The 18080-nt window shown below is 58.0% G+C and overlaps 3 protein-coding genes across 6 annotated transcripts; 1 reads left to right on the plus strand and 2 right to left on the minus strand.

Annotated features, from left to right (window-relative positions):
- Positions 1–218: 218 nt before the first annotated feature.
- On the minus strand, positions 219–1526 carry ZNF581 (zinc finger protein 581). Of its 3 annotated transcripts, none has more exons than XM_054588187.1 (2): positions 1523–1526; positions 219–837 (listed from the first exon to the last, which is right to left on the minus strand). In XM_054588187.1, exon 2 carries the CDS (start codon positions 817–819, stop codon positions 226–228), a length of 594 nt encoding a protein of 197 aa, XP_054444162.1. In that variant the 5' UTR covers positions 820–837; positions 1523–1526; the 3' UTR covers positions 219–225. The 3 variants fall into 3 exon arrangements, with proteins under 3 accessions (XP_054444162.1, XP_054444163.1, XP_054444164.1); XM_054588188.1 differs by lacking the exon at positions 1523–1526 and adding an exon at positions 1374–1417; XM_054588189.1 differs by lacking the exon at positions 1523–1526 and adding an exon at positions 1306–1364.
- A 316-nt stretch (positions 1527–1842) lies between these two features.
- On the minus strand, positions 1843–9354 carry ZNF580 (zinc finger protein 580). 2 transcript variants are annotated; one of them, XM_054588323.1, is made up of 3 exons: positions 9266–9354; positions 5586–6656; positions 1843–2782 (listed from the first exon to the last, which is right to left on the minus strand). In XM_054588323.1, exon 3 carries the CDS (start codon positions 2768–2770, stop codon positions 2249–2251), a length of 522 nt encoding a protein of 173 aa, XP_054444298.1. In that variant the 5' UTR covers positions 2771–2782; positions 5586–6656; positions 9266–9354; the 3' UTR covers positions 1843–2248. The 2 variants fall into 2 exon arrangements, with proteins under 2 accessions (XP_054444298.1, XP_054444297.1); XM_054588322.1 differs by lacking the exons at positions 5586–6656; positions 9266–9354 and adding an exon at positions 3859–4027.
- A 5350-nt stretch (positions 9355–14704) lies between these two features.
- ZNF784 (zinc finger protein 784) lies at positions 14705–16884 on the plus strand. Its single transcript, XM_054588190.1, has 2 exons — positions 14705–14785; positions 15994–16884. Exons 1-2 carry the CDS (start codon positions 14708–14710, stop codon positions 16882–16884), a joined length of 969 nt encoding a protein of 322 aa, XP_054444165.1. The 5' UTR covers positions 14705–14707.
- The last annotated feature ends 1196 nt before the right edge of the window (positions 16885–18080 follow it).

Genomic DNA, 18080 nt, shown 5'->3' on the forward strand with positions numbered 1-18080 from the left:
GTGAGGTCTTGTTCCCATCTGGCCTCCAAAACACAGGCACCTGAAGATTACTCCTGGGCTCCTCCTTCCGCAGGGCTCAGCTCCCAGAGCAGGTGGGTCTGTTTGTGTCCGGGGCCCTGCAACCCAGCCTCATCCTCAGATGCTCTCTGGCTGTCTGAGGACGGCGGGAGTCCAGGGTCCCCTAGGTCCATGGTACCAGGGGTCCCCCCCGCCCCCGCAGCCAGCTCATGGATGCTTCCATCGGGTGTGCTTCTGCAGCGTGTTCTGCTCCATAAATCGGCGTGGGCAGTGCGGGCACTGAAACGGGCGCTCCCCGGAGTGAACCCGGCTGTGCTGGGCCAGCTCACCCGCCTCTCGGAATCGGCGAGGGCAGAGCGGGCAGCCATGGGGCCGCCCGCCGCCAGCCCGGTGAATGGAGTGGTGCCGTGCCAAATGGCTGGCCCGCTTGAATGCCTTCCCGCAGGTGTCGCACTCGAAGGGCTTCACCTCCGAGTGGGTGATACTGTGTCGCTGCAGGTAAGACATGTACTCAAAGACCCGGGAACACACTGGGCAGCTGTAGTACTTTTTCTGAGCCGAAGCCCCATTAGTCCCAGGCTGCCTCTGAACCTCCTCGTCCACCAGCACGGTGTACGGGATGCCCTGGGTGTCAATGAGCAGGTAGTGGTTGGGCCTCGGAGGAGACGAGGCCTGGGGAGATCCTGTGGAGGAGGAAGGTCCAGGTTCTGGGGACCCGCCTGTCCGAGGCGGAGGGTCCTCCATGGCCTCAGCGGAGGGCAGCGTTGGGGACTGGGGACAGGGGGCAGACAGCACCAGCATCCGGATGGTGGCTGAGGCCTGGTGGGTGGGAAAGAGGGGCAGGTCACACAGAGGAGGGAAGCTTGGGCCCACGGCTGCACTCACCCCCCTCTGTAGGCCTGCCCAGAACGTCTGCATCCTCCACCTCTCCTCCAGTCCTTGAGCCCTGGACTCTGCAATCCTCTGTAAGGCTCCTACAGCCTCCCTCCCTGAGACACCCCTTCTGTCCTCGGTTCCGCCACCCACTGTAGGCACAACCGGGACCTCGCCGTCTCTCCTTCTGTGCCCTCCCCAGGCCACTGCTTGTCCCTCTGCTCCGGCTACCCCATCCAAAATACTGCCAGGCCTCTCTGTCCCTTCTCTACTGCCCCCTCACCCTACACACTCCACCCACAAGACTGTCTACCCCTCTCTACACATCCCAGCCTCATACGAGCTGCCACCTTGGGGCCCCGTCCCACCCCGCGATACCTCCCTGCACACTTCTGCCCGCCCCTGGCCGGCTACCTCCAGGGTCTCCAGTGCACGCCCATCCACCCCAGATCTTTCTAGGTCCTAGCTCTCCCGAGGTGCACCCGCGCCTGGCCTCCGGCCTCTTCGCGAGTTGTGGGCAGCGCCCACCCGGAGCCCGCGGAGCAGCCCTCCCCGCTCCGCCCCGCCCCGCCCCGCGCGCAGGTCCCGGCTGGCTCGACCCCGCCCCTCCGCTGCCTCCCGGCCCCCGTACCCGGTGCGGCAGCCTCTCAGGTCCGGGCGACTCCGGACCGGCCCCAGACTACCCCGTGGTGGCCAGCGGCGACGGGGAGAGGGCCTCCGCTGGTCCCCCAAGAGCCTGCGGCGCCGGTAAGGGAGGTACAGGCCCAGGGACAGACAAGCGTGTACAAGGGAGGAAAAGAAGCGGGGAGCTTGGGCCTTCGGCGAAACGGCTCCGGCCAGAAACACACACCGACATAAAGGTTCCCAGGTGCTTATGGCCCACGCCCCACCTTCAACCCCGCTGCCTCCCACCCCACGCGCAAAAAAATAAAGCCCCGAAGTGAAGTGTGGAATGTTTATTGAACAAAAGGTGAGGGGCGTGGGTGTAAGGGGAAGATAGAGAAAGGAGTCGTGCCCGTGCTTATTTGTCAAATCTCCCACACGGACCACCTTTCACCACTTCAGAGCAGAAAGCCAGGGCTCAGAGAGGTTAAGTCACTTGCAAAGGCTCACACAGCACAGCTGGGCTGGAACCCAGTTGCGACTGGTTCCCAGGCCCAGGAAAGGTCAACGACTTGATCTACATCACACCACTAGGGAGAAAGGGAGGGAATGAATGAAGGAATGACATTTCTCCCTTTGGATAGATAGGGAAACTGAGGCCTGGGGTAAGGCAGTAGCCTCAGCAGAGCCGGGGAGTGTGTGTGGTTGTGCCGCTGTGTGGGCCCGACGTCGAGGCCCAGGGCCGGGTCTGAACTTAGTGGAGGCGCATGTGCTGCGCCAGCTCCGCCGCGTCCTGAAAGCGGCGCGGGCAGAGTGGGCAGGTGTGCGGTGGGCCTGCGCGAGCACGGTGCGTGGCGCGGTGCCGGGACAGGTGGCTGGAGCGCTTGAAGGCCTTGCCACAGGCACCGCACGTGAAGGGCTTGAGGTCCGAGTGCGACACGCGGTGGCTCTGCAGCCGCAGAGGGCTGGCAAAGACACGGGCGCACTCCGGGCAACTGTAGCCCTTTCGAGGGCTGGGCTCCGGTGGGGGTGCCTCTCGCTGGGGCGGGGGCCGGGGCTCCTCTTCCGGCGGCGGCACCGTGTACGTGTAGGGGACCCCGTTGGCGTCGATGAGCAGGTGTCGGTCCAGCAGTGGGGGTCGCGGCCCGGCCACCGAGGAAGGAGTGGAGGAAGGCCCTTCCGTCTTGGGGAAAGGGGGAGCCTTAGGGGACGGTGGGTCCATGGGCTCCGGAGAGGAGGACCGAGGGTGGGGTGGCCGCGGGGGCAGCAGCAGCATCTGGAGCGGCAACTGGGAGAGGCGGGAAGGGAGAGAAGTTAACATCGCCGCTTCTGGGGAAAGTGTGCCCTTCTCAATGCTACTCCTCTCCACCACCGACCTATGTCCCTACAAAAAAAGAACCTCTGACTCCAGGCCAGATCGCTCAGATTACAAGACGCTTTGGGACGCCTCCAACTTAAGAGTATACCGGGGCTCCAACCTGCCTTTCTTGCTGGGTCCTCCTCTCAGCCCCAGACCCCACCAGAAGGCATCATCCCGCCACTTCCCCACCACAGCCAATCAATGTCCACGTCTATTTCCCTATCTTTACATCTTTTTTTGCCTTTTATCTCGGGCCCCAGACCCTTCGGAATTTTTGTAAAGGGTCGCTTGCTTCCTCTGCTTCCCAGCCCCAGCTCAGGTTGCATCCCGCCCCCCACTGACCCCCCGGGGAACAAGCAACGTCCCTTTCTCTGCTTCCCAGGCCCTCCTGGATCTTTACCCCAACCAGGTGCGCCCTAAGTCCTCCCCATTCACAGGGACATCCTGTCCTCCCAATTTCCTTTCCAGGTACATCCCCAGAGCCCCACTAACCCAATTCCCCACTTTTCACTCCGGCTCCTCTAGCCTGTTCCTACCCTTAGCACCTCATGGTCGCCACATCCTCGCCCCCTCCCCATCCGCCGTCTGCATTTTGTCTGCGTCCCCAGGACCCTCCGCTGCCTGCTTTCTAAATATCCTGCGGCTCCTGAATCTCCCATCCCCCACTTAAGGGTGCCTCACACATTAGCCACTGCCATCTTCACTTTTTCCCCTCCCCCTCCCGGTCCCACACACTAGGGCCTCCGGAGTCCCTTCCCCAAACTACCTTTCCCAAGCCCCCTTGGCCCTCTCTTCTGTGTGAAGCTGACATCTTTATTTCTCCGCTCCACGCCCCACTATACTCAACAAGGCCTTCCATCCCCTTCCTCACTGCACCCTGGGGTCTCCTTACCCCGCGCCCCCTCCCCGCCCCACCCCCACCCGGGAGCTCCAGCCCCTCCCCCGCTCTGCCCAGCCTCGCGCCGTCCTGAAGCCAGCCTCCTTCCTCTGTCCCGACCCCGTACCCGGTGCGGCGGCCTCTCGGGTCCGGAGGAGCGGGCCGAGGTCCCGGGCGGCCAGGGCTTCCCCTCGCTAGTGCCGGCAGTGGCAGGAGCGGGACTTCCGGGAGCTCCGGGCCGGCGGAGCCGGGGACGCGAGCGCAGGGGGTGCGGGCGCGGGGGCGCGAAGGACGGCGGCGTCCCTGGGAAAAGGCGCCGGCCGGAAACGCGCGCGCTGCTACAAAGGTTCCGCCGCTCCTGGACCGGCCGCTCCCACCACCCGCTTTTATTGAGTACCCAGGGTAGGAGTGAGGGGCAGGGAAGATGAGTGCGCGGGAACCACAGTAGCCCGCCCCCTGCGCCCCTTTCAGACCGACGGGAGCTGTTCCGTTGCTGTGACAGTGATCGGTTTATAAACAGGCTAGGCGCCGTAAGTCTGCTCGAGGTCCCCCAAGAAATGGGAGCACCCAGATTGTTTCCACTGGTGGTCCCGCCTGCGTCCTCTGGCCCACAGTGCCCAGGGCGGAAGGGACGTGTCTGCCGGTGGAGCAAGTGACGAGACCGAGATCCAGAGGCCGGCCATGAGTTCTGATGTGACACAGCCAGGATTCCCCCGCCTGGCACGTAGGGAAACCGAGGCCCACATAAGGTGAGACGTAGTCGGATAGAGAGGAGGGGGACGTGTGACACTTCCTACTAGGCAGGGAAGCTTGAGGCCCAAGTAGCAGCAGCTGCCCTGTCTTGCTGGCACCGGCCAAAGCGCAGTGGGTAGAGGGAGAAAGACAGAGAAGAGGCGCCCGCGAAGGGCTTGAGTGTGGAGTGCGATCTTGGTGGCGCTGTAGGTGCACGCGAGGACCGCACTTGGGGCATCCGCAGTTGGTCCTTTTTTTTTGTTTCTTTTGTTAGTGTTTCCTTTATTATAAAGCACTGAAATAAGTTAAATAAACAGGTGGGAGGCTGGGCAGTCCCTCAGCCAGTTTCTCCACAGTCCCTGGGAGCAGTGGAGGTGAATGCAGGGCCCTTCCTGCTGAGCTCATGAAATGCATCAGTCAAGAGGAGGCCCCCCTGGCCCATATGGGCCCCCAGGTTATGGAGTTTGGGCTGGTCCATATAGTGCCTAGATTAGTCTGTGTGGAGCCCCTCGCCAGCGGGTGAACTTGAAACGCACGTTCATGAGCCGGTTGGCAGAGGCGGGAGCGCGCTGCAGACAGCGGCCTGGCCTTTGGGGACCACCATGCCGGGGAGGGACGGCGCCGCAGTATTTGGGGAGAGGGGCAGCTGGGAGCGCTGAGGGAGAAGAAGCCTTATTGTCGGGTGCAGTTCCGGTCCTCAAAGGGCAGCCAGAGCTGCGTCCTGGAGAGCTGTCCACGATGATGGAAATAGTCTGTGACCTGCACGCTGTCCAATGGGATAGCCACTAGCCATGTGACTTTTTTTTTTTTTTACACTCGATAGTGGCTAGTGAGGCTGAGAATCAGTATTTTAAATTTATCTTAATTTAAATCTAAAAAGCCTCACGTGGCTCTTGACTGCCTACCTTTTGGGACTGCAGCAATTCACCTCCGAGGGCCATAAAAGGCATCCAACAGATTCCCAAAACTTTGTAGTAAGAGAAGAGTGTAACTAATCTCATGAATAACTTTTATATTGACTTACTATTACAACAACAGGACTTTGGGCAGGTTGGATTAAGTAAAGAATGTTATCAAAATCAATGTCACGTGGTCCTTTCCACGGGTTTTAGTGTGGCTCACCTTCTGTTTCTACGGGACAGCATCCTTGTAGAGGTGGGGACAGTGGAGACTGAGGGGGCATGCCTGGTTTAAAGGGACAACGACATCTTCTGTCCACACCAGGGCTTCGCCACTTTGGCAGCACTGACACTCTTTGTGGTGGGGGCTGTCACGTGCATCGTAGGCTGTTGAGCAGCATCCCTGGCATGTACGCTCCAGACACGAGTAGCCCCCTCCCGACTCCCCGTCCTGTCGTGACAACAGAGAGTGCCAAGTGTGCCCCAGGGGTTCACTTCGCTCCTGGTCTACAAATGTAGACAACCACCCAATCTTAGTCTCCCGCTCAGGTCCCTTTCTTGAGCTTCAGACCCATACACCCACCTCATCCCCAGAAATAATGACAATGACTAACTTACTGAGCCCTCACTATTGCTAAATGCAGCACGTCCTCAGAGCAGATCCAGGAGGTAGGTGCTTACAGATGAGGGCGCGGCTTGGAGAGATCACGTGACCGCTATCTCCAAGCTCCTCACCCTTCTCCCAACCATAGCTGCCACCACCCAACTGCAAACCGTGATTTACAGTGACAGCCACCCCCCTCAGACTCCTCCCACCTCTTTCTCTATGGCAATACTGCAGCGTTTTTTTTAAAACTGTCATTATCTGATTTAAAACCCTCCTCCCTGCACTTAGAGTAAAGCCCGGGAGCCCTGAGGCCCGGTGTGGGCCGGCCCCTGTCACCACCTTGCTGCCCCCGAAACCTCTCCCGCCTCCAGGGCCTTCATGTCTGCGGCTCCCTTCCCAAGGACAGATCCTTTCTGGCCACTCATTCTCAGCTCAAATGCCACTTCATCACTCAAGCTTCGCGGATGGTGTTAGAGGTCTGGCAGGCGATGCTCTGTCACGTCAGTTGGTTTCCTCCGCATCCTGTGTCGCCGTCCATGGTTGTCTTGCTCATTTAGGGATCTGCTGTCTTCTTGTCCGTGTCCCCAGCTCTCCACGAAGGCAGGGCCCGGCTCTGTCCCGTCAACACTGTATCCTCAGGATCTGACAAAGGTCTTGGGAGAGGGTAGGGGCTCAATGCAGTATTGGCTGCATGATGAAGGAATGAGGGAGTGAGTCAATGAATGAACGCAACCGCTCTCTCCAGAAATGTAGCATTCTCTCCTCTCCCCGCCAAAAAAAAAATAACCTTCCTTCCTGGGACATGATCATGAGGAGGCCCCACCATCCCTGCAAGTCTGGAACATCAAACGTCCTCACACCCCACGCACACTCCCTCCTCCCCAAGGCCAAGCGGGCACCAGGTCCTGTCCACTCCCTCGTGCTGAAATGTTCGGAGCTCCATGCTCCCCTTCATTACCAAGCCCCAGCTCTGGCCCCTTCCCCTTGGGCCTGGGCCCCTGTCCCCGCCTCTCCCAGGTCTCTGGCCTCCAGCTCCCCTCCCACGCCGGCCCGACACTTTCTCGCAGCCTGTGTCAGATGGAACTTCTGCACCATCCGAAACCTTGTTATGGCCCCTGGCACCCTCAGGACCAAGTCCCCAGGCTGCCTCGCCTGAGATGCGGCAGCCCAGCCTCTTTCCCTTACGTCTCGCTCCTGTGTGCCGCCGACAGCCGGCATCTCACAGTCTGGACTAGACCTTGAACTCGGGCTCTAGGTGCAAAGGCCCGTGTGACTCCCCTGCCTGGGATCTCTTCCCCTGGCTCTGTGGGCAGACTCCTCCTCAGCCTTCCGGCGGCCTGTGTGCCCTGACTCCCAAGCTGGCTAGGCATCTCCTCTGTGCCACACTCACCAATCCAGCAGTTCCAGAGGGATCGAACACCCCCTCTTGCTTAGGATCCCACCACAGCTCTGCCTACAGGTAGAACCCCTGGGCCTGGCATCCGAGACCTTGCCTCATCGGCCCCGGCCGCCTTCCCTGCCCCTCGCCTCAGCCACCCGAGCACTCAGCCACAGGGAGCCACTCTGACGTCTCGGCTCACCCTTTGGAACACTGTGCCTCTGTTCACACTGTCAGGACTCCCACCGGGGCCTCCTTCACTGTCAGATAAGCACCGTGCCCTTCAGCAGTCTCTTTCCAGAGTCACCTGAGACTGACTGGCTGGTTACTCAAGTCCCCCAAACTTCAGTTCAGACAGCACGTTCGACTCCAGTAAGGCGGGCACTACACTGAGCCTCGGGGTGCAAGAGGCTCGGCAGGGACTGTACTCAGGCCCGCTGCCCCCGCCCCAGCTCCCTCACTCCCCTCTGGCTGCCCAACCCTCCCCAGCCTGCAGTCTGAGCCCTGCCTCCTTCAGGAGCCTTCCCTGGACCGCCCTCTACTCCACGTCCACCGTTCAGCGCACACTGTCTCATGTTCCAACAATCCCTGCGCCTCCGGGTCAATGTGGGCCCAAGTAATCCACTTGCCAGGCTGCCTGCCCTCCTCTCTGTACCCAGCCCGGGTCTCCTCAGCCCTCCTTCACTGGACTTCTCGGTCTCCAAGGCCCGCTGCCCCTGGAGCCACTACATCCCACACCCCAAGTCCCTCACATCACGCCCAGTCCTCTCTGCTCAGCGAGGCGAGACTCTAAAAATGCCGCCTGTGCTACACCTACCCACTCCCCTGAGCCCTGGCTCCACCTCCAGACCTGGGTGCTGCCAACTTTCGGGTCCGGGAGTGGTTGCAGGGATGAGATTCCAGCTGGCTCCAACCTCCCAAGCAAAGGAAGGTGCCCCTAGGAAAGCCCTTTGGACAATAACACACCCACAAAACAGAGGGTCCTACGTCGTCTGGGTTCCAGCCCTACCCCAGCAATTTAAAAAGAATCAAAACTGACGATCATTTATTTGAGTCCATCTCAGCAGGCACCATGAGCTGCTACAACGTGATGGAGCAATAGAGCCAGACATTAGTAGCTCACCTGTAATACCTATGTCTCCGTTCATTCTGTGCATGGGAATGGAAGCTCCACCCCCCTTGACAGGCTGGGAAATTGTGTGCCACAGTGGCGGGACAGTGACTGATCCCAGGCTATAAACAGAGACTGCGGCAGTCAAAGGGGCCTCTCCTGCCCTTCACCCAGGCCAAAGTAGCTGGGGACCACAAGACATCCCCTCTTTCCCGAATGAGGAACCTGAGGCCCAGAAGAGGGAGGCCCTTGTAAGAGACAATAAGCAGTGAGGGGCCGGCCTCTACTCTTGGTGCAAGAAACAAGATTCTGTGGAGCCCCCGGGGCCTCTCCAACGCCCAAGAAATTCCTTCCGGCCTAGTGGTCCGGGACGTGCCAGGCGAGCTCCGTGCCTCCTGCAAACGCCAGGACACAGCGGGCAGGCGTGAGCTCGACCCAGCCGGGCTGGTGTAGGAAGGGATGCCTGCAGACGGCTGGGGCGCTCCGAGGCCTGGCCGCCGTCGGTGAGCAGGAGCTAGCTCTGAGTGGGAGACGCAAGGGGTCCCCGGGGCCAGGCCACTCTCGAAGTCCTGCAGATACTGAAGACAAGTGAGGGTTTTGGGGAGCCCGGGCTCCGGCCAGGGGTGCCTTCTCCATGTACACAGACAGGAAACACCAGTAAGGTCGGTAGGCAGAGGTGGAGGAAGAGGGGGGAGCCAGTTCAGGGGCAAGCGCCCCAAGGAGGGCGGGCGGGGGGGCGGTCCAGGGCCTCCAAAAGTATCAGGGGCAAGGTCAACTCTGGGACCCCGAGCTCTTCCCCAAACTCACCAGCTCAGGGCTTCTTCACCCCGCATCCCGAGACACGTGCGCCCCACTTGTCAAACTGGGCGACCCGGACCCACCGCTTAGGGTCTCTCTACCCGCCTCAAAATGTCTCTACGGCACTGGCCCCTCTACCCCGCGTCTCTATGGTCCAAGCACCTCCCTCCCGGCGTTGCTCGGAGCCCGCTCTTCGCCCTGACCTCCCGGCAGCCGTTTGCTGTGTGGTGGCCTCTCGTGTACGAACGCGAGGGACCAACTCAAGGGGCGGCCTGCGGTGGTGATGCACCCGGACAGCCCACAGCCAGGTTCCCACTCCCCCGCCATTGTGTCCAAATGGGGCCCCAGAAAGCCACCCAGGCGGGAAACAAACACCAGAAATAGTGGTTCCGGGCTGCAACGGGAAAAACCAAAGCAAAACCAGTGTGTAAAATCACTGTTCGGAGGCGTGATAGATGCAGAGGGAGGGAAATCAAAAGGGCTGACTTTTCTCCGAAAAGTGGCTTTTTATCCTTCCAGGCTCCAGGAGCCAATCTTTCTACCATAAATACGACTACACACAAGGAAGACTTTTTTACAAAAGAAAGTAAGGTAGCTTCAAATAGGAACCGAAACCACAAAGGGCTAGTGAGTTGTCTGTTGCTACACAGCAAAAACTTAGGGCTAGAATTATGAAGTCCATGGGACAACTGAGGAAACCCAGCCCTTGAGACGTAATGCATCACTGGGCAAGAGAACTGAGTAAAGTGTCATTCTCATACAACAAGGCCAGAGAGGGGTGGTCACTGGCCCTGGGTCACACAGCTAGTCAAGGCCAGTGAATATGACACCAATTCCTCGTCAGGGCTGGAATGCCAGAGGGGAATTATAACTGGATCAAGGATGCACCGGAACCTCTGACCTGGGCCTCCACAGCCAGCCAGGAAGCCCTTCCCTGCTTCCACTTACCAGGGTAAGTGGGCCAACTCCTGGGAAGATCAGGAGTGGGCAGAGGTGGCAGGGTTGCTGGAGCACCTTATCGGCTTTCCACAGGGGCCACACACTTAGGCCCAGAGTTCCGAGCGTGAGATGCAATGCTGACTGCGTGAAGCTCTTGCAGATTTGTCAGGCGGCCTGGTGCAGGCTGGCCCGCCTGCTTTTGCGCCATCCTGAGCTACCTCTCCGGCCACAGGATATGTGTAGAGCACCCCATGGCCGTCAATACGTATGTGACCGCTTGAACTTGGGGGCATAGTGAAGACAAAAGGGGTGACCTTTTGACAGGGGAGAAACAAAGAACAGGCACGAAAGTAGACGTCTTCGTAGCTTGGCCAGCCGCACTGCCATTGGGCTGCTGACAAGGAGGAGACAATCCATTCCTGCTTCACAGACGGGTTACTGAGGCGAGACAGTGAACAGGTACAAAGTTCGCCCAGTGCCGAGTTAGAACCTCGGGCCCTTGCCTCTTGGGAGAGACTGAAGGGGACAAGGAGACAGGTGACCACCCTGGGAAGTGAGACCTGCCACCTGTAGACTTCCAGCACTCTCTACAGTTGGAGACCACTCTGTCCTGGGTAGAACAGCCCAGAAACGAGTGCGGCCTTGTCCATGAGAGAACCAGAGCCTAGTTCTGCAACTGACGTTTCCCTAGCGGGATGTGGGAGACCTGGGGAAAATTCCCAGATTGCTTGCTAAAGCTGTCAGCTTTGTGCCCACCTCAGTAACAGACACAATCTCCCCTGAGCACCAGGACGTGCTAAGCCAGCTCCCCCATGACCCCAAACCACCAGGGCAGAGGACCAGCTATAGGAAGCCCGTGAGTGAGCCAGTGCTGGCCAACACTGCTGGGCTGCTTGAAGGCCTTGTCACAAAGCTCACAGACGGAGCACCGGATGTCTGCGTGAGAGAGGCCAAGGGCCTTGAGACGGAATGCACTCTGGAAGACCTGCAGGCACTCAGGGCAGCCATAAGCCGGTGGGGCCAGCGCCACTGGCGTCCTGGTTGTCCTCTCCACTCCCAACAGTGTGTGCACCTGGACCATACGCTCTTGAGCTCAGTGAGCAGGTCCTGGCCCTGACTCGGGGCAGGAGATGAGCCTAAGGCCCAGAGGGAAGAGGAGGGGCTAACTCAGGAGAGGGTAGTTGCTGGGGGTAGGAAAACCCGCAGTTCTTGAGGATGAACTCATCGTTATCCTTGAAACCAGAGCAGTAATGAAGGGAAGGAAATTTGCATTGACCGAAGGAAGAGGGAAGCTAAGGGTTGAGGGGACCACAGGACCTGCCTGCATTCCCGCGTCTTGTCATCCTCAATCCTCTACTCCTTAAACTCCTCATCTCTCCAGGCAACTGAGGGATCTTCCCCGGCCCTGCCTGTGCCCAAACTCTAGACTTTCTAATTCACTACAGCCCCGTGCTCCCAGGATTTGCGCAGGCATCTTGCATCTATCATTCAATTCTTACGGGGTGTGCTGAGGGTCTTCTTACCCGGCCCCAGCATCTGTGTGACCCGTAATTTCTTTACTATATTGCCGCCCACCTCCTCTTTCAAACCCCTAGCGCGTTTTCTCTTCCCTGCATCTCTATTCCATCCATCAGGGTAACCCCTCCTCTCTTCTAAGGTCTCCCCAGAGTACCCGAGTGTCTTCATCAACCCAACACTGAGATCTCTTCCTTTCAGGCTCGTCCTGTGACACCAATTAAGTGTCTTCATTCCGCCAGAAGTCAGTCATCTCAGAAAGCCTGTATTCGTCTCACTCTAACACCTCCCGCCTCCCACTGCGCGTCTTCACGACCCACCAAGGCCTCCCTCATTTAGCCCTTTCTACGTTCCCAAGGGCTCCTCCGATGCGAACATCCTCGGTCCTCCCCATGGTCCCCGCCCCCCGCCCCGGGTCAGTTGGCTCCTGTCTATCCCAACCCCCAGGATGTCCACGGGAGCATTGCCCCAAACTCTCCGGGAGACCCTCCACCTCACGCTCTGCAACCCCTGTCCCGGGCATGACCCCTTCCGTCCTTGCGGAATACGGAGCGGCCACCCAGACTGCGCTCAGGGATGCGGGAGGCGCTGGAACGGGACCTTTTGGGCCATGGGGTTCTGATCCACAAGAAAACGGAAGGTGTTCATGTGAAAGCCGTTCGGCCGGAAGCACACTCTCGAAGGAACGGTTCCAAGAGCGTCTAGTTCCTCTGACCAGAATCTCAGTCATTCTAAACTTAACAGATACTTGTTAAGCGTCTCCCATATGCCAGCTTCTGGGGCTACAAGGGGAAGCGAATGAGGTCGAGGTCGTCCCTGCCTTCCTTCCCTTTAGAGGCGACAAATCGTATTTTCATTGGATACATGCTGCAACAAGGAACTCTCCTAGACCTCATGGTGGCGACAAAGACCAATATATATATGGAAATATCTCACCCTTCTGAGCACCTGGGACGAGAAGGTAGGGAAAACACAATTAGAAGACTGAAACTTAGAGGCGGGCATGGACACTTTTAGCACCACTAAAAGAATGTTGCGTAGATTGAGACTAGATTTCGAAGGAGAACTTCCTATTAGCTTTTAAATTCAACTGAGGCCCATGAAGCTAATGAAGCTTAAGCTTCTGAGGCTCCTCACTTGCACAAGTCCTTCCCTGGGTGATGGGTCAGCTCAGAGCAGTTAAGATGAGCAAGTGCTCCAAAAAATTTTGCAATGCCTACATCAGATACATACAGGGCCAATTACATTTTTAGGGGTCCTCAAAAAAAAATGTAATTTTGAATTTAGAAGGAAAAAAAAAGAATGTAATCCAGCCTAGCTTAGGTTCATCATTATACCAACTCAGCCATAAAATATTACTTTAAATATATCTTTTGGAAATAAGAGGCCCACAAAGGCAGAACTCCCAGGGCCCATGAAAGCACTGGAGACTGTGACCAATGTCATTTCATTTCATATATGTAGCAAAATAAAGACATGCAAGGCAGGGGGGACATTTGACTTGGGGTGGTGAACACACAATACAATATACAGATGATGTATTATCGAATTGTACACCTGAAAACTATATAATTTTATTAACCAATGTCACCGCAACAAATGCAATTTAAAAAGGGGGGAAAAAAAACAAAGACATACATGGGAAAGAGAAACAGAAAACGCAAACTCAACTTCAGGTGAAGGAGGGAGAATGGGTGGAGGTACACAGAGTTTAGATTGCTTCGGAAATGCTGTATATTCTAAGTTTATTAGTGAGTATGGGGAGTTGTTTATATTATTATGAATACTTTTCATATACAAAAATAGGTCATAATAAGATAAATATAAATAAAAGACTCTTCCTGTGTATTAGTCAAGATAGAATAGATTATGCTGCAAACAAGCAACCCCAAAACTCAGTGGTTTGACACAATAAACGTGTACTTTAAATGATACATCATCAAGAAAGATGTTGTGTTTGCTGCAGAAAGTCTGGACCTCAGGCTGAGTGCAAACTTAACTTCAACCAGCACATTCCCAAGCATAGAATGGCAGGAGGAATGGAACGTGGTGACTGCTTCCCTGGCCTTAACTCGGGGCAGGAGATGAACCTAAGACCCAGAGGGAGGAGGAGGGGCTCACTCAGGGGAGGGTAAACTGTAAGCTGAAGTTAATACACATCGCTTTCGCAGATTGTTCATTGGAAAACAAAAACACGAACGACCAAGTCTAACTGCAAAGGAAAGTGGAAATCTTACCATGTTCCAAGGAGGAGAAAGGGAATTTAGGAATTATCATAATTTTTAGGCATGTCCTACACTGTCCTTCCACAAAAACTATTTAAGGGTGCTCCAAAGGTCTTCCAAGCCTCCTTTCCCACTGGGTTTCCACAGCACCTCTGCAGTTTTACACATGAGAAAATATATACGTGGTCCAGAGGACTGTGGTGACTTCACGCAGCCAGGCCACGGAAGGAATGAGTGGGTGACTAGGAAGAGCCTAGCCCAGTCTTTTGTGCTGCAGAAAACGCCTGTCTTTTCCCAAACATCACACCAACCTGCGGATCTGAGCTACATACCAGCACTACCACTGTTGCTGTTCGCAGAACATCTTTCTGTAAACGTACTTAAAAAATCTTTCCGTTCGTAAACTTTGCTGTACTGCGTTATCCAGAGCCACGCACAGCAGGCGACGACAAAAACATGTAGTGTGAACACAGAACAAAGGTTATTAAATTCTGGCGAGGGTATATTGACAGCCAGAGCCTATTAATGCGAGTTAAAAAGAGAAATTCGAGTTGGCTCTCAGCCCCCAGAGCCCCAGGCAAGCTGTCTCCTTGTAGGGGGACAGGTGACAGGTGATTAGGAAAGGCATCTTTCTCCCGGGGTTGGTTGGGCAGCTCAGGCTCCAGGGAAGCCCGCCCACCCCCCAGAGCGCCTGCGCAGTGGCTCTGACGCACCTCTAGCCCCGCCCCTCCCAGAGCGACCAAGGGCTTTGGGGGCGGGGCCTGGGCACAAGATGGCCGCCGAGCGCCGGGAGCCCCGGAGTCCGAGCTCAACGGCCTCGGAGCCGCGCTCCCCGGAGCCGCCGGACCTGGTGCGAGCGAGGAAGGGACCTGGGCCGGGGACCCGAGACGGGAGAAGGCCGTAGGGCAGGTGGCGGGGCTGGGGCGTGGCCTATGAGGGTTGGGCGGGGGAGGCATTTAGAGCTCTGGCCTGAAGGCGGGGTCCGGGGGGGGTGAGCGAGGGGCGTGTTCTAAAAAGGAGCCTACGGGGTTGAAGGGCGGGGCTTAGTGGGGCGGGGTCTGAGGAGCGGTGGTGCAGACCACCTGGACAGCGGATGGGATTGAGTTTGTCTAATTAGGGGGCGGGGCCTTCAAAGGGGCGGGGCCTCCGAGAGACAGTGGAGGGGCTAGTGAAGTTGGCTGGAAGGATGGGAAGGTGATCTTGAAAGACAAAGAGTTGGTGGCGGGGGGGACTCTGAGGCCCCCGCATTGGGGTGGGGGGTATGATTCTGTAAGGGTCAGAGCCATGAGTCTTGAATGCCCAAGGGAGGATTTTTGGGGGGAGAAACAATTACTCCAGGTGACTTTGGGACCACTCCCAGTTTCTCCAGCTCCAGACCGAGGAGTGAGGACTTTCATTCATTCAACAAACATTTACCGAGTTCTGTTTACTTATGCTAAATAGATGAGTAGGCGAACGAGGCAGATAAGGACTGTGCTCCCCTGACGCTTGAGTCTGGTAGGGGAGAGAGGCGTTAAGGAGATTTATTGCGTTGTGTTCTAAAAAGGAAAGAGACAGAGTGCTGGAGTGGGGGTGGGGGAGCTAAATTTAGACGAGAGCAGGCAGCTGTGGGCCGGCTTATATTTACACTGGGGTCAGGGAGATAAGCAGAGCCAGTCGCGATGGACATCACTATGACGGTTTTGGATTTTTTTTTTTAAGTGCAGTTGGAGCCGCGGGAGCGTTTTGAGTGGGAAAATGACGTGATCTGATTTCCATTTTCAAAAGGCCATTCGGGCTACTTTGGCGAGGTGGGTTATAAGGACCAGGCTAAGAACAGAGGTTCCTTTCAGGAGGCTTTTCCAGTTGTCAAGGCAAGAAATGACTGGCTTGTAACTGGATCGTGATATAGATCCTGCACGGGAGGGGACGTCTTGATGGGGGTAGAGCAGGTCCTAGAATTGGGGGGGCCCAGTATGCTACAAAGAAGAGGGAGGTTTTACATAAGTGGGAGTGTGCTGTGGAGGCCGTGAGGCAGGGTCCACAGGTTCCTCTTTTCTCCCCCGCCCCCTTCCCCAGGTGCTGGTGCCTGATGACAGCAGCCCCGCCACACCCCCGACCGACCTCATTGAGATCCAGGTGGTGAAGGTGACAGACACCACGCTGGTGCCCGAGCCCCCGGAGCCAGGCTCTCTTCACTGTGCCTTGTGCCCAGCCGCCTTCCGGCTGGTCTCGGAGCTGCTGTTCCATGAACATGGCCACCTGGCGGGGGCCGAGGGCGGCGGGCAGGGTGCGGACCCAAGCCGGTGCCATGTGTGTGGCCACAGCTGCCCGGGCCCCGCCAGCCTCCGCGCCCACTACAGCCTGCACACTGGAGAGCGCCCTTACCGCTGCCCCCTCTGCCCCCGGGCCTTCAAGGCTCTGGCGCCCCTGCTGCGGCACCAGCACCGACACGGGGTGGAGCCGGCGGCCTCTCAGAGGTCCTCCGAGGTGGCGGCGGCCCGGGGACAGGGGCCTGGGGTGCCCCCTGAGCGGTCAGAGGTGGTGATGGCGGCGGCGGCGGCGGGCGCCGCTGTGGGGAAGCCCTTCGCCTGCAGGTTCTGCGCCAAGCCGTTCCGCCGCTCCTCGGACATGCGCGACCACGAGCGAGTGCACACGGGCGAGCGGCCCTACCACTGCGGCGTCTGCGGCAAGGGCTTCACGCAGTCCTCGGTGCTGAGCGGCCACGTCCGCATCCACACCGGCGAGCGCCCCTTCCGCTGCGCGCTCTGCGACCGCACTTTCAACAACTCCTCCAACTTCCGCAAGCACCAGCGCACCCACTTCCACGGCCCAGGGCCTGGGCTCAGGGATTCCGGGAGCCAGCAGGCGGCGGGGGCGGAGGGGCCAGGGAGTGGGTGTGGGGCGGGAAACACTCGAGAAGAGGGGTGTGGAGAGACGGCGACTGTGAAGCGGAGGGTCGACCAGTAGACCGGTCAACAGGGGTGGTAAACGGCAGGTTTCAGGGGAGGGGTTGGGTGGGACAAGGAGGCAGATGAGAGAAGAGGGGAGACTGGGGGAGAGATGGCACGCACCTTGAGCAGCTAGTGTGGGGGAGCAGCGGGGTAGCCAGGGCCGGGGCTCCCACAAACCCAGTCAGCAGCTCAGAGGCTCGGAGAGAGGCACAGGCGCAGCCCAGTGATGCCCGGCTAAACGGAAGGAACACGGGCTGGATGCCATTTCCGTCTGCGTGCCCTAGGTCGTCCTTGTGCAAGATGCAGCATGTGACAGCAGAGCCTGTGTCCTACACAGGGCAGATCTGGGGTCTGCCCCGTTGCCCCTGGCCAGCTCTTCGCTGCTGAACCCTGAACTGTCCTGGGGCCTGGGGTGGGCTGGGATGGGATCTTCTGCCTACCTCACTGGGTTGCCCTAAACTTGGGAGACCCACCCCCCCACCCCCCTCAGGCAGAAGTCACCCGCCAGGTCCTCCACAGAGACTGGAGTCCCACCACCTCCAAGCCATAGGTTCCCCAAGTCAGAGCCCAGAGCACTTAAGCCTCAACAGTGAAAGGATCTTCATCCCAAGACCTGCTACCTGTTCCCATGACGGTCCCTCCCTAACCCACCAGACCTGACTCCTGTTTCTGAGGCAACCGAAAACCCAGGCAGCAAACAGCCACCTAACATCCCATCCTCAAGGTTTAGTCTCAGAGCCCAGGCCCCACCCCGCAGGTCTACAAAAATAGCCTCAGGTTTCTCTAATCTCCACTCTAATTTGAAGCAAACAGCTCCCCGCCTGGCCCCAGGTCACCCCAAGGAAGGGCCAGGGGGTGGCAGCTGTGTGGATGGCCAGGTGGGGCGGGTGTGCCCCGAGAGTGGGGTGAAGGGGGGCTTGGGAGCTGGAGGTGGGAAGCCTCCAGCTCTACTATTAAAGGACTTTCTGAAGGGCTTCTCTATGTTGGCCTTGTGTTTGGGTGGTCTGCTCTGCGGGGTGGGGTTTCGGGGCCACGCCAGAGTATTGCCACCACAATGAGTGGCAGCATACCTTTCTGCAAGCCTCGACAGAACGGGGTGCACAGCACCTGGCTATTCAGAGATGGGGTGTGGCCCAGCGGCGGGAGTGGGGACCAGGAGTGGTTGGCAAAACGCAGGAACCCCTGCCGTCAGTATGCTTATGAAGGGGGAAG

Source organism: Pteronotus mesoamericanus, unplaced genomic scaffold, assembly GCF_021234165.1.
Source record: "Pteronotus mesoamericanus isolate MK-2021 breed Mesoamerican mustached bat unplaced genomic scaffold, CSHL_Meso_final scaffold_128, whole genome shotgun sequence".
Classification (NCBI taxonomy): domain Eukaryota; kingdom Metazoa; phylum Chordata; class Mammalia; order Chiroptera; family Mormoopidae; genus Pteronotus; species Pteronotus mesoamericanus.